This window comes from Polypterus senegalus, chromosome 13 (assembly GCF_016835505.1).
Source record: "Polypterus senegalus isolate Bchr_013 chromosome 13, ASM1683550v1, whole genome shotgun sequence".
Lineage (NCBI taxonomy): Eukaryota > Metazoa > Chordata > Cladistia > Polypteriformes > Polypteridae > Polypterus > Polypterus senegalus.
In genome coordinates, this window is record NC_053166.1 from 157268187 (window position 1) to 157292999 (window position 24813).

General features: G+C 38.9%; 1 protein-coding gene across 1 annotated transcript in view; it reads right to left on the reverse strand.

Annotated features, from left to right (window-relative positions):
- fam234a (family with sequence similarity 234 member A) overlaps nt 1-24813 on the reverse strand; it is a 45977-nt gene that overhangs the window by 10820 nt on the left and 10344 nt on the right. Inside the window, exons 2-9 of the mRNA XM_039773949.1 lie at nt 18275-18548; nt 12943-13053; nt 10299-10484; nt 9903-10021; nt 6153-6285; nt 5873-6014; nt 2353-2502; nt 2109-2190 (exon numbers count right to left, since the gene is read on the reverse strand). Coding sequence (XP_039629883.1) covers nt 2109-2190; nt 2353-2502; nt 5873-6014; nt 6153-6285; nt 9903-10021; nt 10299-10484; nt 12943-13053; nt 18275-18521 — 1170 coding nt within the window. The 5' untranslated portion in view covers nt 18522-18548. The remainder of the gene's footprint in view (nt 1-2108; nt 2191-2352; nt 2503-5872; nt 6015-6152; nt 6286-9902; nt 10022-10298; nt 10485-12942; nt 13054-18274; nt 18549-24813) is intronic.

Sequence of the window (24813 nt, forward strand, 5' to 3'; positions counted from 1 at the left end):
AAGTTTTTAAATTTGTGTTTAAGCTGTAAACTTGCTATCACACTCTGAGCCTGTACTCGGTAAGAGCACAATACAAAAATAAATTGAAGGTCAGACATTACCAAAGTCAAAAACTTGATAAATTACAAAGAAGCTCACTAAACAGATAATCAAAAAACAAAAATAAACTGAACACTGGAAATTTCTACAGTAGACGATTGTTTAATATCAATTCACTTTATTTTCCAATCAAGTTTGGACACGTTTTACATTGCACGGCCATCTTTTTATAATATGATGGTTATAACTTACTACATACATAGCAACATGTAGTACCCTACTGATCCAAATATCCAAAATGGCGACGTCAATCCATGGAAAAAAAAAAAAAACCCCAACACAAAATATGGAGGCACAACATGACAACAATGTGTAATGTGTAGCACAAAAATGAAAACACTCTTTGTATAACCCTGAATGATGCTGCGATCTGCAAATAAATAAGTGCAAAAACAAGAAAGCAGTGCAGAAACAGAAACAAGTTAAATGCCACCAGTAGAACAGATGGGAAAATGTGGTGAATCATTCAAAACTGGAAAATGTTCATCAGCAGCACACAAACGTAGCTCGGACTACAGTATGGTTATTGGCATTTCACATACACTACACAATCAACATGTACCACTTCCTTCTGGAAAAGTCATTGATTCAAGCCCCAGATAACTTCAGAGACAGCAATGAACTCTGTAATAAGAAAGTAACCATAAGAAGAGCAAATATTCTGTGATTAAGATGTGACATCCAACTTTTAAAATCAGCACTGATTCCTCAAAGTCAGTTTTGGCTCAGCTGAAACTTGCTCATCGCCAACCATTTTCTTTTCTAGCACAGAGTTATGGGGAGACAGGATCTAACACAACAGTAATATACTCAAAAGAGTAGAGTCCTTTATATTCTCATGTTTAGCACGATGTTACATAACTATTTAATTTAATATTGTTTCTTTGTATCAGTATACTGCTGCTGGATTATGTGAATTTCCCCTTGGGATTAATAAAGTATCTATCTATCTATCTATCCATCTATCTAATGGTCAAGTTTCCAAATAGGGCAGGATTTCTGTGCATTTGCAAGCATGTTTAATGGGCAAGTGATATGAACTTCCTGTCTGGGAAGTTAAGAGTCTAAACTATAAAGCTTGTGTATTTACTCGTGTACCATGCGCCCTCGGGAAAGACGCCCACCCTAATTTTTACAAAGAAAATCGCGAAAAAAGTTGTTCCGTGTACGACGTGCGTTGTGATTGTATAGGAAGCGTAGAGAGAGAGAGAGAGAGAGAGAGAGAGAGAGAGAGAGAGAGAGAGAGAGAGAGAGCTGTCGAGCGAGAGTGTGAGTGCGCGAGCAAGCGAGCCCAAGCAGCAGAAGTAAACATTACAGAACTACATTTCCTCGTGTAGGATTTTCTAATGCTAATTTTTCTGAAAAAATGTGCGCGTGGTACACGCGTAAATATGGTACTATAAAAACCTGGGGTCTCTTACTCACTATGTTAAATTTCAGTCAAGTTGCCCAAGGTTACCTGTGTTCCAAATATAAAAAAAAAACTATATATGAAAAACTATAACTTATCCTGATCTTGAAAAACGCCTTGAATAAAAACCAAGGTGTACAAATGGATAGTAATATTATCAGTATCTATTTAATCTTTTTTTTTTTTCTTTTGCCATAAGCTTGAATTTCAGCCTGCGTTATTTTTTGCATTCATGACAGCAGCAGAATTCACCTGCAGAATAAAGACATTGCTCATCACAATAAACTCCATGCTATGAATGGATACGAGTTCCAGTCAGAATTACATATGTTTTCAGTGGGCCAGATTTCATTTTCTAGCCCAATTAAGGTCCTAACCAAAAGCACCTGTCAGTTGAATCACGAAACCAGTACAGGATGGGAAGAATACCTCTGTTGACACAAAACAAGAAAGCAACTAAGTACATTTGGTTTAATCAATATGTAATCGATTTGCAAAAATTATATTAATCAATAATAATCAACTTACACACATCCAGAACATAAAAAAATATTCTTGCCTCACATGACTAGGATGCAACATACGTAGAAATTCTTACTTTTTTTGTGTTGTTGCCATATTCTTCTTCAGCAATTACATCAACAATCTCATCATTATTGAAATATCCAAAAGCTGTCTCTCTAATATGAAAATAAAAACAAAAAATGCATTCAAAAATGTTTTATTTATTCAAATCATACAAAAAAGTAACCCACAAAATGACATTATGACTGATATTCATGCATTGATGGCCTTGAAACTTTGAAATACAAATTACACAGTTTTTGGCCAAGTCTTCTCACCTGATCATAGCAGGAGCATTAAATTTCTTCCAAAGCGGATTTAGTGTCTTCCCATTAATAATTTCCAGCTGATGATCTGTGATAACCAGCAGGTTCCTTGAGGTTTTGTCTTTATTTGGAACTTCAAATACATGCTGAATTAAATCAGAGCTTTAAGAAAAATAAGGAATGCTTTATTTTCACTTAAATATTCCTTTAAAGTGATATTAATCCTAGTGTAAGATTAGTAATTTCTTTCTGGTAAGGATTGTGAATTAGAAATCATTTTCATAAAGATATCTGACAAAACACATCAATTATTTCATTCTCAACTCTTTAATGATATATAACATGACTGCTCATATTTATTTTTGCAATCAGTTTGGAAAACTGCAACATATCTTTATTTTTGTAATAGAAATAGTCTGGGTTTATAAACTAGTAGCACAACTTATGTTTTATAAACTGTGTGTGAAGATCATAAAATGTGTATAAACACATTCCAGTTTTGATTTGACTAACTAAACTTTCAGTGAAAACTGCACATCCTGTGGTTAAGAAATATTCATATTTCAGCAATGTACTTTGAAAGACATAAAATGTTGAAGGTGGAACTGCTGCCGCAAAATAACAAGGCCCCCCACAAATACCAGCTCCACCGGAAAATAAATGCAAAAAGGATTGTGAAAAAATGTCTTCAATGTTTACCCCTTTGATCGTTCATTCAAAATATTAACAAAAACTTAACCTTTAAATGATGTAAAATAATTAAATGGAAAAAGAAAATTTTATCACAAAACAAATATTTTTCACAAATTATTGGCACCCCAAAAAGTCTTATGAGTAAAATCTAACAAGTATATTCCTATTAATATATTACATTTGTAAGTTCAGAAACACTTAAGTAGTCAGCCATGACTTTCTTTTTCACTGGAGTGTAAATATGAGATGACACATGGGCCAAATTTCCTTAGTCATCCATCAGAGTGAAAAAGACCCAAGAACACAGTAATGATATGCGACAAACGGTTGCTGAGCTTCATAAATTAGGAAATGGCTAAAAGAAAAAAAGGTAAATCATTAAAAATGCCCATTTCCACTATCAGGGAAATATTTATAAAATTTAAAGTAACTGGTCATGTTAAGAATCAGCCTGGAAGAGTACCTGTGTCCATATTGACCCACATACAGTGAGAAAGATGGTTCAAGTGGCCAAAGAATCTCCAATGTTCACAGCTTGAGAATTGCGGACGTTAGTTGGGTCTTGGGGGCAAAAAGTCTCCAGAATGCAGGAAATCAGACACCTCCTACATAACCACAAGTTGTTTGAGGGAGTTGCCAGTAAAATGTCTCTACTGCCAACAAACAACCACCTTGAGTGTCTACAGGTTCTGGAAATTTCAATGGGACTGGGTTTTATGGTTAGAAGTAACAAAAACAGAGCTTTTCAGCAACAAACACCAGAGGTGGGTTTGATATGTGATAACCATGTAGAAAACTACCTCATCCCCACCGTGAAGTATGCTGGTGGTTGTTTTTTCTGCCATGCACCCTGGATAACATGTTTGGACGTATGGTCTCATGATCTCCATCAACTATCATCAGATAGTAAATCAATACCTGACTGCCTCTATCAGGAAGCTTAAATTGGGCTGTAGTTGGACCTTTCATCAGGACAATGATGAAAAACACACCTCCAAATGAACACAAATGTGGTTCAGCGACCACAAAATCAAGGTTTTGCCATGGCCATCCCAGTTCCCTTACGTAAACGCCATTGAAAACCTGTGGGATGTGCTGAAGAGGATAGTCCACAAGCATGGACCTTGAAATCTAAAGGGTCTAAAAAGATTCTGTATGGAAGAAAGGGCTCAGATCCCTTGCCAGGTTGTGCTCCAACTGTAATGCTGAATTGTTAATCTTAACAAAGGGGTGCTAATAGTGGCACAAGCATATTTATTTTGAGACAAAATTTATGATAGGATAATAATTCTTTTTTCCTTTCAATTCTTTGACTTCTATTGAAAGTTAAATGTATGTTAATATTTTGAATGAAAGAACAAGAAGATTAACAGTAAGGATATTTTTATTCATAGTACCTTTTGCCTAGATTTATGAAGTGTTCACCTCTACTGTGGATAATCTGACTATCACTCTTATCAAAATGAGTCATTCCTTTAACCTCCTTGGCATTAACCCTAATTGTGGTTCAGGCTCGGAATTCTGTCTACAGTTAAGCCCAAATCAGACTTGGGCTGAGGTGTAATGATCCGCTTTACAGCATTAAGCCAGAATGACTCTTGAGACAGTATTCTGCTGCCATCTAGTGGATAAAATAATATTATGCAGCAAAAAATGACTATTAAAATGCTTTTGCCAATCTAAAGAAACTCGTCAATATTCATGAGTGGACAATATGGAGGCCAATGTGAATGATAGTGAAACTGATGCATGCGGCACGGTATGACTGAACCACCATAATATGTTGGATAAATTCAGTTGCCTGAAGGTTCACAATGGTGGAAGTGGGTGTGTGGCAAAAAGGCAAAATAATTATGATCCAGCAGAAATACAAGAATGACATTAGCCCTGTAAGCCCTACTAACAATGCAGCAACTGTCGTTCGTGACAGCAGAAATGTGGAAGTCAGTAAGCTTTGTGCTGTGGTAGCCTACAATATCACAAGGGGCACGTCAATCATCTGGACCAGCCACCTACATTCTACCCCCTCATGCTTTAGCAACAGAAAAATATTATAAAAAAACATGCTTAGAAATACGCTTCTGCTGTCTCGATTGCAACATCAGGCTGTGCGTTGATGACATGCAGGATGTGTACTAAATCTGCATCAGTACAGAAGTGGACGCCAGACATGACTTTCCCACTGTATTTATATGATGTTTTGATATTTACATTTACCTGTTACAAGAAATTAGAGTGACCACTTTTGACTTGATATTCGAATAAAAAGATGCAAAGGAGGTTAAATAAAACTGACATATCAAAAATAGCTGAAACATTTGAGCCTAAAAAAGCTCTAAACAGAGACTGACTTGTGAGTGCTGTTGTGTAGATAAACATGCAGTTTAGGCAGAGATGGTGTGTGTATAGACACTTACCTGATCAAATTAATAAATGACAATTTCTATAACAAACCTAAGCCAAATGCAAGTCTGCCCCCCAGTCAAACATCAAAAGGGAAGAAAAGTCACAAGACATTGAAATGCATTACATTTCCTATAACAGTCAGCTATAAATATGAGACACTTTTGGACATGATTTTGAGTTTCTGGACAATATCGTATGTTCAAGCCAGTCAGCACACAGAGAGTTCCAAAAATTGGTCACCTCATTTACTGTCCAAAACCTTGATGAGCAATCAATGTGATCAGAATAGCAAAAAGAATGGCTACCTTTTTAAGGCAGAGATCAAATGAACTGTTGCAGAACTAAATTAAAAACAAAGACGAATAACTATAGGGGAGAAATCACAATGCAAGTGTTCATGAACAGACTCTGTGCAAAGTATTAATCAGCTTACTAGTGAATGATCACGCTGTTGACAGTAGAGTTGACAGTTAATAGCCTCCAGTTGGAATCTTCCTGTAATCCTGCACTTATTTTGAGCCCCTCCATTGCTAGAGCAAGAATATTTTTCAAGGCATATCCATGTATGGCAGAACCTAGAACAAAAGGGGTACAGCTTAAACTGCATCTTGAAAAAGTGCACCTTGTAATGGTAAAATGGTTTCTTCTTCAACTATTTACATATAATGGGCAATAGAACAAAACAAATAATAGTAATAAAAATTACAAGTTACCTTTTTTGAATAGAATATAATAAGAATCCCTGCTGGCAAGGTGAATCAAATGACCTGAAGTCTGTTGCAGATTAAGGTCCACCTGTGAACCAATCTGAATTCCGCTTTTTCCAGAAACAAACAATATTGTTGTCTACGAGTTGGGAATAAAAACACAAAATAAAATTAACCGCAATGGAATGACTAATGTCATTTAAAAGTCCTTATTTTAAGGTTGTTAAAAAGTCTAGCTTTAAATATTTGCGATGGATAAGAATATACAGTATGTAGATGATATATTTAGTTATTAATGAAGTGTGGGGATGCAATTTCAAGACTTGGGTTTATTTGACAAATAGGAAAATATATTATAACTTAGCAGCGTACTGGATATCTATAGGGTGAACCAAAAAGTACCACCACATTTCAAATGTTTATTCTATAAAAATGCTACAAGATAAAATAAATTTCATTACGACACAAGAAAGGGTATGCAAAATAGATTTTTTTCACTGTGTTTTAAAAATGATCTCTTCAAGGTGGTGGCCATCATTAGCGATACACTCTTCAACACGATTTCTGAACGCTCGCATGACTCGTTCAGACATTTCAAGGGGAATAGTGGCGATTTTGTGGCAAATAGAGTACTTGAGGGCTTCAAGTTTTTGAGGTCGGTGTGTGTAAACCTTCAACTTGAGATAACCACACAAGAAGAAATCACACAGAGCAAGATCCGGAGAATGTGAAAGCCACCCTGGAAACATCTCCCGCAAAACTTGCATGGATCTCTGCGCCATATGAGCTGTTGCTCCATCCTGTTGAAACCAGACATTAACCACACCCATTTCTTCTGGTTGGGGCCACAAAAAGTTCTCTAGAGTTTCCATATAATGTTCTAAAGTGACGGTGACCATTACTCCCCCTCCTCAAAACATAAGGGCCTACAATGCCAAATTCCGCAACGGCGCACCAAACTGTAACACGCTTACTGTGCAGGGATCTCTGACGAAGTTCACAAGGGTTAGTTTCAGCCCAGTAGTGAAAGTTTTGCTTATTACATAGCCATTCAAATGGAAATGTGCCTCATCGCTGCACATGACGATGGCAACTCCATGAACAGTTTGCAGAATGTTCTGGCACAACTCTCTATGGCTCTCCCAGTCTCTCTCAGCGAGTTCCTGCACTACCATCACGGATGGAAATTAAGGTCCTCATGCAAAAATCTGCCTCAAAGACTTGTTGGAAATGCCTAAGGCAGAAGCATGTTTGTGCGCTGAACGTCTAGGAGACTGCAAAATCAATGCCCTTACAGCTTGGATGTTTTCAGTCGTTCGTACAGTCCGAGGATGGCCTGGAGATTTCCTCTTCAGCGTTACACCTGTCTGTCTAAATATAGCCACCCACTGAAAAATTGTTTTCTGATCTGGGATGTCACCATAAGGAGGAATGCTGAAGTGCGTTCGGAAGGCGCGTTGCATAGTGATGAAGGATTTGTTGTCTTTGAAGAATGCTTCAACAGCAAAAGCACAGTGCGCACCAGACCAAGGCATGTTGCAGACTAAAAACTACAAGGGATCGCCTATGAAAGGACCCCCCTTCCACCCCAACCCACTTGGCCGCCTCTACCTCGCTCAATGACCTTGAGAAACGTGGTACTTTATTTTGGCTCACCCTGTATATAAATAAAACTGTAATCAGTTTGTTGGTTTGTATATTCACCAAAAACAGCTGAACTGATTTTCACAAAATCTTGCATGAGTGTCACCATTGGTTAACAATGGTTCACAATCTCAATTTTGTCTGCTAACTAGTTCACACTTCCCTGCTGCCTCTACTTGCTGCTTATACAATACTACATGTAAAAACATATCTCATCTCCAATCACACTCCTCAATATTATACTCATAACCATGCTCCTTTCATAAAGGGGTTCTCACCATCTTTCCCACCCAACTACTCATCAATAGTACAGTGATCCCTCGCTATATCGCGCTTCCACTTTCGCGGCTTCACTCCATCGCGGATTTTAAATGTAAGCATATCTAAATATATACAGTATCACAGATTTATCGCTGGTTTGCGGATTTCTGCGGACAATGTGTCTTTTAATTTATGGTACATGCTTCCTCAGTTTGTTTGCCCAGTTGATTTCATACAAGGGACGCTATTGACGGATGGCTTAGAAGCTACCCAATCACAGCATGTATTACATATTAAATAAAACTCCTCAATGATATACGATAAACTTCCTGCGCGGTGCTTGATTGTTTGCTTTTTTCTGTCTCTCTCACTCTCTCTGCCTGACGGAGGGGTTGTGAGCAGAGGGGCTGTTTGCACAGAGGCTGTTTGCCTAGAGGATACGGACGCTCCTCGCTTTATCGCGGTGCTTCGGCATACTTAAAAGCACAAAAGCACGTATTGATTTTTTTATTGTTTGCTTTACTCTCGCGCTCTCTCTCACTCTCTCTCTCTGACATTCTCTGATCCTGTCATGCATTCTTTGAAGAGGAAGATATGTTTGCATTCTTTTAATTGTGAGAAAGAACTGTCATCTCTGTCTTGTCATGGAGCACAGTTTAAACTTTTGACTAAAGGGTGTTATTTCATGTCTAGAGGGCTCTAATAATGTTAATAGTGTGGGAGAGGTTATAAGAGCTTAAAATATATAAAAATAACCATACAAACATATGGTTTCTACTATGCGGATTTTAAACTATCGCGGAAGGTTCTGGAACGCAACCCCCGCGATTGAGGAGGGATTACTGTATATTCCATTTCAAATTGCGCTGATCTCACCAAGCAGGACCCTGAATTAACAAATAGATACAACTGGTTTTTGACAACCACTAGCTACATAGCATATTGAAAAGAGGGGATCCTATAGGAATCGCAACCCAAAAACTGGTGCAGACCTGGGGAATACAATTCCCATTCAGCAGACGGAGAGGGGGAGTCTGCTGGTGTTGATGGGTGGATACCTTTCTCAGCATGTATAAGGTTTCATAAGAACCAAAGCAGAATCTCATCTAAGACAGCAGGTACAGCTTTTCTTCTGAACTAATTCTAAAATACAATAATCACTGCCTCAAATTTTTTATGTTTATTAAATTTGCAAAAAACTCCAAACATCCTGTTTTTGCTTTGTCATTCTGGGACATTGAGTGTTCTTATGAGAAAAAATTTTAATTTAAAAAAATGTAACATTAAGGCTGCAACATAATGAAATGTGTAAAAATAGAAGCTGTCTGAATACTTTCTGAAGGCACTGTAACCAATTTTCATTCTAAGCAATTTCACACTCACTTAAATAAGATTACATCCCAAATTAAACAATTCGGTGGCTTATGGATATGTGTAAGACTAAATGAAATTTAAAAGGGCATGGACAAGACAGGGAGAAAGTAAGGCATCATCACAAATAATACATTCCAATCTGCAAAGAGGCAAATGGATCTTTGCACACTTCTCATCTTTTACCCTTCCAAATTAATAAAACCAATCATCCTAACAACATCTGTCCATTTTTCACAGTAAGATTAGTGAAATTGTAGTCATTTTACTCTTAGTAATACTGTATATAAAAAGATTACTTTTCCTTTCCACTCTGAATAGGGTTATAGAAGATAATACATTATTTAGAGAAATCGATTTTCTCGCAAGAACTCGTATTGCTGGAGGTAAATATGAAAATGACAGGTGGGAAAAATTTCTCCAAGTCTTCTGAACAAGTGGAGCATCTGAAACTTACTATTGGTTTTAAGTAAAACATACCGAATCTCCAGTTGAAGTAATGACTGCCAGATCTTCCACACCATCCTGATCAACATCAGGCACCATCAAAACTGGTGTCTTGAAGTTCTGAGAATTATTTTTCCGCCACAGAATGGAATCTGTAAACAAGTCATATGATCATACATGTGAAGCAAATTCCTGAGCAGACACACACACAAAATAAGGCACCACAACCAAAGTGTTAAGCAAAAATTGCACATACCCTGTACATTATAACCATTCACTTTGTTAATACTTAACCTACACACCTGGGCAGTTTTGACAATAGTTTTAATAGTACATAACATTTCAACACATTAATTAAAACAACATTTTAGAAAAAAAATGTAGACCTTTTGGATTTGGGATACTTGAGAGGAGTTATACAATACATACCAGTTTTGGAATCTATAACTAGTAAGTCTTGTGAATTGTAGAGCAGGCAGCTAGGATGTTCTACCCCTCCAAGTTTTGAAACTTCACAACGTGCCCAGATCTGGTCCTGACTCACTGGCCTCAGAGACAGAACGCTGCCATTTCTGCCACAGATGGCAGTAAGGAAGACACAAGGAGACAGAATTTCTACAGAGAAAGCAAATCCCCATACTGTTAAAATCCAGGTTTCATTGGCTTACTGATTATATAAATATGGATATTATACAAAATAGAAACAAATAATGGTCACAGAGACACAAGAAATAATTTTTGTACAGAGAGATGGACAAGACATTAATTGCCAAACTTCCACCCTAAAATCTAGTGGCTTGGCTAAACATAACTGAGCAGTCCCAGTGAGGCATTATAAAGGCATATTGCTATAGGTATGAAGGAGCACCACTAGCATTTCTTGACACACGCTGCTGCTGAATCATTCATTGGCTACAACAACTCAATACTGGCATGTCACCGAGAGGATGTACAACTGTGTTCATAATGGCACTAAGTTTTGTTTTTATCATTCTCCAGTCCATCACTATTTCCAGCAGTTTCAGAGAGCATCAGTTTGTTGGTTGAAATTTCTCACTGCTAGTGTGTCAGAGAGATGATGTGCAGCATTGCCCATAAAGACCCCGTCACATTACAGGTCTCTGAGAGGATGTTCAGTTGCAAACTTCATTTACATAATCTTAGCGAGTTGTAAGCAATCGCGGTATATTGTCATGATTGCTAGTCACATAATCTGACATGCCTATTTACTTAGTTCAACTAGTCCATACAAAACCAAACAGTTTGGTCACAGAGGAGGGCTCGGTGAATATGTCAGCTGACAACCAGCGACTGTCACCTGGAAGTACAATGCATATGATGCAGCTATGGGGAATAAGGAACACGGGTACCTTGGACCTCACAAATGGAAACAGGCTAATCTGTCTGATGTCTTGTGTTTTACACAATGGGAAAAAGAAAAAAGGCAGAAAGAACATGGGGTTAGTGTATTGCAAATTTGGTTCACCAATTCAAAGCCCTTCTGCCCTCACTGAGTCACAGATAACACACCCAACTCCTCAAGTCTATGAGCCGATCCCATGCCAGGATCAAGGCTGGTCGAGAACCATGCGCCAAGATTCAAGGGACCTTTGACAACGGGAGTGTCTTACCAGGTGTGTACTATCTTTCTGAACCCCCTCATTGCAGCATGTGCCTCTTTTAGTCCCACCAGTGCAATTTACCAATGGTACTATAATTTTGGGCTTTGTTTATTTTTTTGTGTGCACCATCAACTTTAGAAATTGTCAGACTAATGCAAAGAAACAAACATTGAGGAACAAAGACACAATTATTAATAATAAAAAACATATCACATTTCAGTTAATTGTTCATTATTATTAATCAATAATGTTCAGTAACCTTTGTCATTTCTTAAAAATAAGTACAGGAACAGGGTGAACAGAGAACCAGAACTGCACAGCCATCAAGCAGACCTAGCCTTCACTCTGACTTTGAGTAATTTTCTTTACTTTTCTTTTTGACCTTAAGTCACATACAGTACAACTTAAGAGCCATCATTCTACTTCTTTAGGTGTGAATTTATAACTCTATAATTTCTATTAATTAAAAATTAAGGACATTTAGGGGTGGCACGGTGGTGCAGTGGGTAGCGCTGCTGCCTCGCATTTAGGAGACCTGGGTTTGCTTCCAGGGTCTTACCTGTGTGGAGTTTGCATGTTCTCCCCGTGTCTGCATGGGTTTCCTCCGGGTATTCTGGTTTCCTCCCACAGTCCAAAGACATGCAGGTTAGGTGCACTGGCGATCCTAAATTGTTCCTAGTGTGTGCTTGGTGTGTGTGTGTGCACCCTGCGGTGGGCTGGCGACCTGCCCGGGGTTTGTTTCCTGCCTTGCACCCTGTGTTGGCTGGGATTGGCTCCAGCAGACCCCCATGACCCTGTAGTTAGGATATAGCGGGTTGGATAATTGATGGATGGAAGGACGGACATTTAGGTTTTCTGTGTTTTATTCCAAACCACACCACTATTCTTACATAAACAAATCATTAAAAAAAAAGATTTTGGTGTGCATAAGAAAAATTAAAAAACACACACAGATCCATTCAAAAAGACATCTGTGATTCCTTGTTAAAACCCAGAAAAAAATAATGGAGGGAATCAGGAGAATTAAGAAATATCACCTTTAGTAGTGCAGATAAAAGAGAAATGGTTATACTGTAATGTACTTCAAAACATTATAATTCCTGGAGAGGGTACACCAAAAAAAAGGTTGAGAACCCCTGGCCCTAGAGATATTACACAACACTGAATCACACACGCATCAATAGTAACCTGTAGTTAAGTATTTGTCTACATAATATAAAAATGAAGCTGTACGACGTCTGTGTGCAGTAACCAAGATTAAGGTCATGCTCAGCTTCGCAGCACTGTTTTTATATAAGTGGGGGACCCCGACCAGATGGTACAACACTTCAGGAGCCATGGAGTAATAAATTGTGGGAACCACTGCTTTATTTTTATTTATAAACACATTAATAGTCATTAAGCTAAAACAGAACATAAATATAGTAAAATAGAAATAACTTTTTTCTTACCTTCATCAGAACAAGAGACATTTAGTAAGTTGTCAGAAGCTTTAAAAGCGAAAATCACATCATTGACTTTGTCATTATTTGCATCCAATATACCCAAAATGTTGAAAGTTGCTGTGATGGAAGAAAAAAAAAAATAATGAAGAAAGCTTACCAGCAGACTATGCCCACAATTAGCCATGAATGATGAAGAAACATGAGGAAACAAAACTAAAGCTAAAAAAATATTTGGTTTTGCCTGAAACATAAATTCAGTTCTATAGAAACTGAACCACTGCTTCTGGTAGTCCTTTTATCAGTGCATGTATCGGTCAAAAAATACAAAACACAAATACAGTATTTGATCACAGATGCTGCTGTGGTTAATTGCCATTGGTCATGTTTTCTAAAATTTGATTACATGAAAAAATAGAGAAAAGGATATTTCAGGCTGAAAAAATAGAAAAACGGACTGAAAGCACCCTGCTTCGGCTGTATAGTCTGTAACCTTTTTATTTTTTCAGCAATAAACATATTGCATCCCAAAGAAGTGCTCCAAATATTTACAGAATGGAGCCCAGAGAATAGGTGACCCATAAGGAAGGTAGAACTCTAAGGACAATGCAAAAGGGCCAGCTGATTAGTCTAGAATGGGATTATATTGCACAGAGGGTCATTAATATGGAGCAGAAGCCCCATGCCTAGCAACACAGATGATTATGTACAGATGCATGCTGTTATACTGTGGCCAAATGGTGTCCTGTTGTTACAGTTAATCAACAGGAAACGACAGAAGCCGTATGGCAAAATCCATTTGTTCAGCTAATTAATCACAACAGCCTAACTGGAATTCCACATAAGCTGATACAGCTATTGCTGTTTAAATCTGACAAACCAAACCCTCCCGTGAGCCCCTCTGATGACTTCATTACATATAGTGCCTTCAGAAAGTATTCAGACTCCTTAATAATAATAATTTTTTAAATTTATATAGCGCTTTTCTCACTACTCAAAGCTCTCGCCACACAGGGAGGACCTGGGAAGCGAACCCACAATCTCCTTACTGCAAAGCAGCAGCACTACCACTGCGCCACCTGTGAGGATTTGTACACACTTTTTTTTTCCTTCACTTTTTACACACTGTTATATTTCAGTCTTATGCTAAAATCATGTAAATCAAGTAACACTCAATGCTCCAGAACTACAAAATAAAAAAAGCATTTTAGAATTCTTTTTTCAAATTCATTAAAATAAAGTATCCAGACCTTTTACTCAGTACTTAATTAAAGCACCTTTGGCAGAGATTAGAGCCTGCAGCATTCTTGGATATGTTTTGATAAGCTTCATACACCTGGATTTGTGGATTTTCTGAAATTCTTCTCTGCAGATCCTCTCAAGCTTTGTCAGGTTGGCTGGAGACTGTCAGTAGACAGCTATTTTCAGGTCTATCCAGAGAAGTTCAGTTGGGTTTAAGGTCATCCTCGGACTGGGCAACTGTGTTGTCTTGCTTTGTCCTGTTGGAAGGGAACCTTCAGCCCAGTCTGAACTCTTAGGAGCAGATTTCCATTAAGCATGTCTCTTTACTTTACCTCATGCAGCTTTCCCTCAACCCTTATTAGTCTCCCAGTCCCTGCTTCTGAAGAACAACCCACAGCATGATTCTGACATTAAAAGGCTTAACTTTTGGAATATTGATGCACACGTGATTAGCAGTGTATGGTTTCCTCCAGATGTGATACTTAGAATTGAAGCCACACAGTTCAATCTTACATTGCAATGGACTGGCGCCCAGTCCAGGGTTTGTTCATGCCTTGCACCCTATGCTAGCTTTGATAAGCTCCAGCAACCTTACCCCTGCAACCTGTTCAGGACAAAGCAGTTTAGAAAATGGCTGACAGTTCAATTTTGGCTTCACTAGACCAGAGAACATTGTTTCTAATAGTTAGAGAGTCCTTCTGGTGAATTTTTGCAAAGCCAAAAAATAGCTAACTGACAGTTCAATCTTTGTTTCATTAGACCAGAAAATCTTGTTCCTAATAGTCGGAGGGTTGTTCAGGTGAATTTTTGCAAAGTCAAAAAAGGCTTTCATGTGTCATCTGACCACTCTGCTATAAACTCCAGGTTAGTGGAATGTTCCAGTGATGCTTCTCCTTCTTCTGGACTTTTCTTCATTCTCCACTCTACTTCTGTGGCGCTCTGCCAGAACGACCATCGTGTTCTTAATCACCTCTCTTTCCAAGGCCCCTCTTCCCCAACTGCTTAGTTTGCCCGAATGGCTAGCTCAAGGAAAAGTCATGGTTGTTCCAAACTTCTTCCTTTTGAGAATTACGGAGGCCATAGTGCTCTTGCAAACCTTTAATGCTGCAGAATTGTTTTCATAGCCTTCCCCAGATCTGTGCCTTGGCATAATCCTATCGCTAAGCTCTGCTGAGAATTCCTTCGACGTCACAGCTTAGGTTTTTGCCCACCTGCGGGACCTTCTGTAAACTTAAGTGTGTGATTTCCCTAATCAGTCCAGTCAAATGAACTGGCCACTGGTGAACTCCAAAAATCTCAACGTTGATCAATACAATGGGATGTCCCTGAGCCACACTTCAAGTGTCACAGCAAAGGGTCTGAATACTTGTGTCAATGTGATAAGCTCAGTTTTTTTTATTTTTTATAAATTTGTAAAACATTTGAAAACCCTGTTTTTGTTTTGTCATTCTGGGGTATGGAGTATTGTTTGATGAGGGAAAAAATTAATTTGAACTGATTTTAAGAAAATGTGAAGGGGTCTGAATACTTTCTGAAGCCACTGTATTTGTGCATGGTGCTTGTTTAAAGTCATAGTTACCCTATAATATGCTCACTCATTGTTAATGCATATAAAATAAATAGTAGGTTAAGACAACTGACTAGTGAGCCAACATTTTCAAAATGATCAAGCAGGTACAGTTTTAACAACTGTAATCATCAAACAATTACTCTTGCAAAACACATATAATGTAACATAATGTTAACGTTCAACCATGCACATGAACAATAACTGCAAAAGTGTGACTTTGAATGCAGATGGTAGTGGGAGCAGGACAAGCCAACATAAATGAACCAGAACAATAACTCGGCTATGGTTTACATGCACAATGATGTAATGTGGCTACCACCTAAAATACATCCAGTAAATGAAAGTCCAGTGATCAGACACAGATAGAAAAAGCCAATATATGTTGACAGCTTATGCAAAGTAACAGAGTGTCAACTCGGTCAGTACAACTTGAAATGCTAAGGGTGGCAAAATATGTCACACCTCATCACAAATGGGGATAGAGCAGCAAATGAGCCAACCCAATTTCACTCTTGCCAGTGAAAAAGTATAGTGTGGCTGCATGGAGATGAAGAACACAAACATAGAAAGTGGAGGATTAGGAAAAATATTCGCTAACCTGAGGAGTTCCTGTTCCTTCTTATTCATGCCGATGGACTGATAGGGAAACGGAGAATTCAAAAGATCTATCCTGTTGACAATCCAGGTTGGTGTTCTGGATGTAATGGGGTAGGATGTGTTATTGTGGCACACATTAGAGCCTTTGATAAAAGCTAAGCAAAGGATTTAAATGCCAGAAGCTACCTGAAGATCACTGCTGCTCAGGTGCTTCAATTCACAGTAGCTCAGTGAGCTTTATCAGCAGGATAATGTTCCAAGAAACAAAGCTAGAAAAATCATAAAACCATTCTCTGAACATGACAACAAATTCAGCTTAAAACAATGACTTCACTAATACCCTTACATTATTAGCACACACAGCCAAATGGTAGTTAGGAAAGCATCACTGCAACTATTGTGACTGAAAACTGCACTTATCTATGTTGCTGTGGCATTCTACCAGGTGTATGGTGCTGCCTATTATGAATCCACTCTCTCTGGCAATTTTCTAGTAGGAGTTGGTGAACAAGTCGGTAGGGTTGTGTGTGTTCAATGGCAGTAAACCATTCTCATCACACATTTGGATATCTACATTCATAAAACACAATGCGTCAGGTGCCCAGGCTATTAATGCACACTTTCATGGGTGTGCCAGCACCTGCTTGTTAAGCATTCTGTGTCAGGAATTCTCGCTTGCAGGAATTGGTCAGCAGACTAGCACCTCGAAGTGGAGTGCAACTCATGTGTCATTTTTTATACTAATGGATTTGAAGACAATAAGTAATAAAATGTAAACATGGTGCCTACCCTATATATTGAGCCAACAAAGACAAAAGTTATTTTTGCTGTATAAATAAGAACCTGGGATTTGAAATGAAAGAAAAATTCATATGAAGAGATATTGCGATGTTTTAACTAAATTTTACAAGACAAAAGCCTCCGGGATTCTTTAAATTATCTTACAGAAATGACATCCTTAAACCCACTTAACCCAGTTCAGCGTAATATGTGGCTGAAGCCTATCCAACAAAACACAGGTGCATGGCAGAACCAACCCTTGAGGGCTCCATCACACACAGTTGCACACTCAATGGGTCAATGTAGAATCACCAGTTAACCCAACTTTAGGATGTGGGAAGAAAACCAACTGATTATAGAATTCAAACCCAGGGCAATAAATGTGTGAGGCAACAGTGCTAAGCACTGCACCACTGTGCTAAACTAGCTAAAGTTACTTATTAGTGAAGGTATTTCTTCACAATCATGATAGATAAGATACTCAATGTTTATCTCACTAGATTACCGGACCACTGATGCATATGCACGCATTATCAAACTAGTGGCAGCAGGGAATGTCCTTATGAAATAGCTAAATAACCCTCTGTATAATGAAAGAATGTCAATAATCTAAGTGTGACTTTTTCACATTGGCATATCAACATTCAATAACATCAACAGCTATGCTTGGCACAGACTTTCCAAGGTGAATCCACAGCCCTGGCCCTGAAAGTTGGCATGGAGGAAGACAAGCGGCAAGGTGAAGCACACAGCCAGTCTCCTTTTAAAATAGCTGAATCTCACAAATGTGTTTACTATTTTTTTTTTCCTTCTTAAAACAATATAGAAACACTGTTTTGCAAGATGTGTGTAATCGCAAGACATCTATCAATACCCTATAACATTTTTGGCTTGACTTGAAAAAAAACGGGTGCTTTTTTTCAATTTGGGATCCCCAGTACCCTTTAGCTCCATTATTATTATTTTTTTTTAAATGTGTGATATATGCTTCACATTAGAATGCAATTTCATGTGAGAAATTATTATATACCATAACTGCAAAGAAATAAGTTCAACTTACACATATCGAAAAACTGAAAATGGAGTTTAAACCATATGTACCTTCACTAAAGTGGAGTTGACTTTTAGGAGAGGAAAAAAAATAAAACTCACATGCATCCTCATAACTCCTTTTCCAGGTTCGCTGCGAGACCGGCCGCACAGGGCATGGGATGATGAAGGAAAAGGCAAACACAACAATGAGACAGAGGAAAAGAGAGACGAAAAAGGCAGCTGTGCGCCAGCGAGACAACTTTGAGCTGGTCGAGAAGATGCCTTTCTTTGAAGGGGTGTTGGGTGGAACCCCCTCCTCATTCTTCAAGGGGTGAACCTCCGTTTCATGATCCTTAGCATCGGTCATGTTGCCTTCACATCACAGATCATCGGTCTATATGGTGAAAGAGAGGAAAGAGATATTTTGAGCAAGTTGATAGACGTTTAGCTTAGCACTTTCCCCTTTTTTCACATTACTCTTTGTAATTTTTCCTTGTTCCATTGCACGTGGTTTACTGTATATTTATTCTGCATTTTTCATTTATTCCAACTCCCCTTCCTTTGTCTTATTCAATCAGGAATGTGACTGCAATGTTAGTTAAAATCAGCAGTTACCTGAGGGCACTATATAAGACTCCTGTATGTTGCAGCAAATCACTGTGGCATTTGTTAGTGTATAAAGCCTTAAATAATCTCGCTCCATCTTATATATCGGAATGTCTGACACCTTATATTCCAAATCGTAACCTTAGATCCTCAAATGAGTGTCTGCTTAGAATTCCAAGAGCAAAACTTAAAAGAAGTGGTGAGGCGGGTGGCCTTCTGCTGTTATGCACCTAAAATCTGGAATAGCCTGCCAATAGGAATTCGCCCGGCTAATACAGTGGAGCACTTTAAAAAAAACTGCTGAATACACATTACTGTAACATGGCCTTCTCATAACTTCACTTTAATTTAATCCTGATACTCTGTATGTTCAATCTATATATATAATTCACTAAGGCAAGACAGCCATGGAAAGGCAAGACACCCATGGGATTCACTAAGCCGCCGACAAGTAAGATGCCCATGGCGCACGCTGGAAGGAGCCATGCCCACCAACTCTAAGACCAATGGATACAACGACAACTCGCAGAACCACGCCCACCAACTCGGACGCAACGACACAGGAAAAACGGCGTCATGTATGTTCGTCTGTCGTAGAGTCTACATGCAGCTCTGAGCCACTTTGACTGTTCATGGAGGCATGTTTCTCGCAGAAGCGAATCGCTATATGCAGCGTGTAAAACAGTTTGCGAGGGGTATCCCATGGGATCCTTAAAACAATCCTTCAAAACTTAGGTTTAAACACAATGAAGGAAGCAGTCTTTAAAGACCAATAAGCCCTGTGCTTCTGTTTCATTACCGTCTCACCTGCTTCACCAATGCAGGACCTGCAACAGTCGAGACGCTCTCTCAGCAGCTGACCTTCTCTGTGCCTGACCGGTTCACACAGAGGCAGTGCAAGAGAAAGCTGTGCACACACATAGGCAGTGCCAGAGACAGACAGAGGCACACACACAGGCAGCTGGTGGGCGGCTCTCCGTGAGTTTCTCTTGCGAGAGGGCACATGACCAGGCAGTGTGTATGCCTCGAGTGCGAGGGTGGACGCGACAGGACCATCTAAGAAAAATAATGTCGCAGATGTGAATCGCTGTATGCAGCGTGTAGAACAGTTTGCGAGAGGTGTCCCATGGTCTTACAGTTGGTGGGCGGGTCTCTGTTGGTTGCTCTTGCAAGCGGGCACATGACCAGGCAGTGTGTATGCTTCGAGAGCGTGGGTGGATGAGACAGCACCATCTAAGAAAAATCATATTTGTCGCAGATGTGAATCGCTGTATGCGGCGTGTAAAACGCTGTATTGTATGTTGCCCTCTCCAGAGTTACATCTTTTCATTCACCTACAGTCGTATCCTCAAAACCAACCCCATTTGGACAACTGTGTCTTTCAGGAGGTGTTCACCCATCAATACATCATTATGCGGCGTATGCTACGCCGCGGGTTGGCTAGTTCATTATAATAACTATTCATGGTGACTCTAAAATCCATACTGACCCCTACTCTCTCTTCTGTTTCTTTTTCCGGTTTCTTTCTGGTGGCGGCCTGCGCCATCACCACCTACTCAAAGCACCATGATGCTCCAACATTGATGGACTAAAAACCAGAAGTCCGCATGACCATCATCATCAAGTGCTTCGGTGAGAACCCTTACTACAAAGAGGACAGTTTCATTTATGCGAGGTAGAATGCCCAGAGGGGACTGGGTGGTCTCATGGTCTGAAATCCCTGCCGATTTTTTTTTTTTCCAGCCGTCTGAAGTTTTTTTTTGTTTTTTCTGTCCCCCCCCTGGCCATCGGACCTTACTCTTATTCTATGTTAATGCTGACTTATTTTAATTTCTTACTATGTCTTTTATTTTTCTGTTCTTCATTATGTAAAGCACTTTGAGCTACTGTTTGTATGAAAATGTGCTATAGAAATAAATGTTGTTGTTGCAGCTGTACTGACCCCAACTCTCTTTTCTGTTTCTTTTTCTGCCTGCGCCACCTCCACCTACTCAAAGCTTCATGATGCTCCAACAATGATGGATGGATTAAAAGGGAGAAGTCTACGTGACCATCATCATCATCAAGTCCTTCCGTGAGAACCCTAAATCCAAAGAGGACTTTCATTTATGTTAGGTAGAATGCCCAGAGGTGACTGGGCGGTCTCATGGTCTGGAATCCCTGCAGATTTTATTTTTTTCTCCAGCCGTTTTTTTTGTTTTTTTCTGTCCCCCCTGGCCATCGGACCTTACTCTTATTCTATGTTAATTAGTGTTGATTTATTTTGTTTTCTTATTGTGTCTTTTATTTTTCTATTCTTTATTATGTAAAGCACTTTGAGCTACTGCTTGTATGAAAATGTGCTATAGAAATAAATGTTGTTGTTGTTGCAGCTGTAATTTTTGGTTTCTTAATGTGTTCCCTTTTGTTAATATTGGATGCATCTTTGACCATTTTGATTATTGGAATCACATGCTCTTAAGATATAAATAGCCTGGAAAGGATTTTTAAGTATTTTGGAATTGTGGATTGTTTTGACTTTGAAAATTATTCAATTTACTGTTTCGCTAATAAATTCTTTATTTTTAACAAAAGCCAAAAAAAAAATATTATGACAAACAACAAACTGCCCTCAAACATACACCAGAATAACTAAAAAGAAAGAAAAATAGACAGAAAACTTCTGACTGGCAATTACAGTCTCACGGAGGCACTACATAGGCAGGCACCAGTGAAGTTTCTTGACACACTTCTGCCTAATAATCTGTTGACTGAAAGTCCTCAGTAATAGCGTGTCAGTGAGAGGATGTAAAGCGTTGTTCACAATGGCACACAGGTTTATTATGGTAAATGTTACCTAGGTAACAAACAATGTAAAATCCACAAAATAGCCGAGCATGTTCTTCAAACAAAATGGCTTCAAAGAATAAAGAGGTACAACTAAAAAAAATAAACATAGACTTCAAGTAAAAAATAAAAATGCGGAAATGGATTCCTTGGGCCTGAATACCTCAGAAAAGATACCCAGAAGACCACAATCACTAAGAAAAGTGCAAATTAAAAGAAGAATCCAATGATCACAGCATCAAAGTGAAAATTGGGTTTGCATTTATTTATAAAAGGAAAATTAGGTTAAACCAAAGTCAAACGCTCCTTTAGTAAAACATCAGCCATTTTATGTTATTATTAATTACAAACAAATGACCTCTTTGACTTAAATAAACCAAATTAATTGACTTGTTACTATATAAAATATATGTTATGGGTTAAACTGACTTACTGTGTGTACACTTGTACACACTCGAGGACCCCTGTACTAACTCAATCCATCCCAACCAATTTTACTGAAATCAGCATTGCGATGGACGGATGAATGGCAGAAAGCTGGAGCGAACTCCTAGGTAAAATGTGTGAACATCACAGGGCACGTGTGTATGCCAGGACCAACACACATAATATTAACAGGCACCAAATGAGCTGCCAGCAGATCTGTACCTACATGGAACATTCAGTTCTTTACTGTCCAATCTACAACCTGGCAACATTTTTCCCCAAAAAACAGAGACTCACCCGTGTACAGCATTCCTAGACCTGCAAACTCTTGCAACAGCTGCTTACATTAGGCATCAGCTTTTATTTTTCCCCCCTTTAACATACACAAATGCTTAGGGACCACCTGATGTAGCTGGCTTCCTGCCACACTCATTTTCCCTGAGCTCAACAACACAAATAATGATATGTCATGAGGTCAGCTCATTTACAGACTCCTCACATAATTAAACCCACTCAGTAGCAGCTACACTGGCAGGAAGCTCTATTCTGTTTTGGAAAAACACAAAAAAAACGTTTTAAAATTAGATGAAAATCGTTTTCCATTATAGTAAGCGGCAAGAAGGTCCGTGCCAATTCATTATAAATAGGTTAACTGTCTGTTAACCTATCTTACAAATGGTTAACAGACAGACATAAAATAGCATTTACTGATCTCTTTTCAAAATAATGAAGCACCCATGTTCTGGAAAGATGTAATTACAGTTGGACTGCATTTCATCATTTTATTTTTTGAACCCATTTTTGCAGTAATGGTTTGAAAGGAGGTATCAGATACCTTAGAAAGCTGGCAAGAACTAAACTTGAAAGAAACGCCAATCTACTGCAAGAAACACTACACCAGGACAGATCAGAGGCTCTAATTCATGGAAGAGAATAAAAAAAAGACATGTGAACATGGAAAAAACAAAGCAAAATCTACAAAAGTCTGGGAACAAACCGGGGTCCAAACACTGCCATTAAGAGCACTAACACTCACTGAGCCTACAACCGACACGATCACAAAGGTAAAGCAAGAAATATTAATAACATCCTAGTCACATCAATGGGGACTAGAGTCTGAGACATTGGACTTGAAAGGACAAAGTGACTGCTTAAACGTCCATGTTGGACACTCTGTGTGATACCTTGGCAGTACTCGCACTGTAAAAATGTTTTCAACAACTGAAAGAAAGCTTTAGATTTTGAAATAGTAGAATTTACAACATAATGAGGCTGCAGAAAATATAATTTAAGTAGCTGTAGTACCCTGCTCAAGACGGGTTGGTATTTAAGTAATCAAGGTCGAACTCAGTGTTAAGGTTTGCAGTGCACCATGCAACGCACACGTCTTTGTTATGTGCCTTTTGGCATGGAATTTGTGTTCATGTTTATGATGTGCCATCTGTTGGAGTGACAAATGCAATGCATTTTAGAAAAATGTTTGTGATGTGCCATCTGTTTGAATGACAAATGCAATGAATTTTATAAAATTGTTTGTGATATGCCATCTCTGGGAATGACAGACACACAGAAACGTATCCTTCATTAATGTGGATTTCTTCATAAGTATGCTATGTCACGTGCAAAAGTTCGCTGAGGACACTGCTATTGTGGGCTGCATCAGGAATGGGCAGGAGGAGGAGTACAGGAAGCTAATCAAAGACTTTGTTAAATGGTGCGACTCAAACCACTTATATATGAACACCAGCAAAACCAAGGAGCTGGTGGTGGAGTTTAGGAGGCCCAGGCTCCTCATGGACCCTGTGATCATCAGAGGTGACTGTGCAGAAGGTGCAGACCTATAAATACCTGGGAGTGCAGCTGGATGATAAATTGGACTGGACTGCCAATACTGATGCTCTATGTAAGAAAGGTCAGAGCCGACTATACTTTCTGAGAAGGTTGGCGTCCTTCAACATCTGCAATAAGATGCTGCAGATGTTCTACCAGACGGTTGTGGCGAGTGTCCTCTTCTACGTGGTGGTGTGCTGGGGAGGCAGCATAAAGATGAAAGACGCCTCATGCCTGGACAAACTTGTTAAGAAGGCAGGCTCTATTGTAGGAGTAAAGTTGGACACTTTAACATCTGTGGCAGAGCGACGGGCACTAAGCAAACTCCTGTCAATCATGGAGAATCTACTGCATCCACTGAACAGGATCATCTCCAGGCAGAGGAGTAGCTTCAGTGACAGACTGAGGAGATTGTTCCTCCCCCACACTATGCGACTCTTCAATTCCACCCGGGGGAGTAAATGCTAACATTATTCAAAGTTATTGTCTGTTTTTTATTTTTATTTTTTTTTCCATTTTTCATTTTTATTACTATTTAATTTAATATTGTTTTTTTGTATCAGTATACTGCTGCTGGATTATGTGAATTTCCCCTTGGGATTAATAAAGTATCTATTTATCTATCTATGACTAAAACAGCAGACTAAATTTTATCTTGTGTTTACAAAAATAAATAGCCACATCTATATATAAAAAAAAAAAAGAATGACAGGGTGGGTGGGCCTGCAGTGGCTGGCACCCTGCCCAGGGTTTGTTTCCTGCCTCACGCCCTGTGTTGGCTGGGATTGGCTCCAGCAGACCCCTGTGACCCTGTAGTTAGGATATAGCGGGTTGAATATTGGATGGATGGATGGATGGTTGGGCATCGCTGCCTCACAATCTCTCAAGTCCTGGTTTAATTCCCAGCCTGGTAACTGTCCTTGCAAAGTTTGCATGTTTCTTCATGTCTGCATGGTATTCATCGCACATGC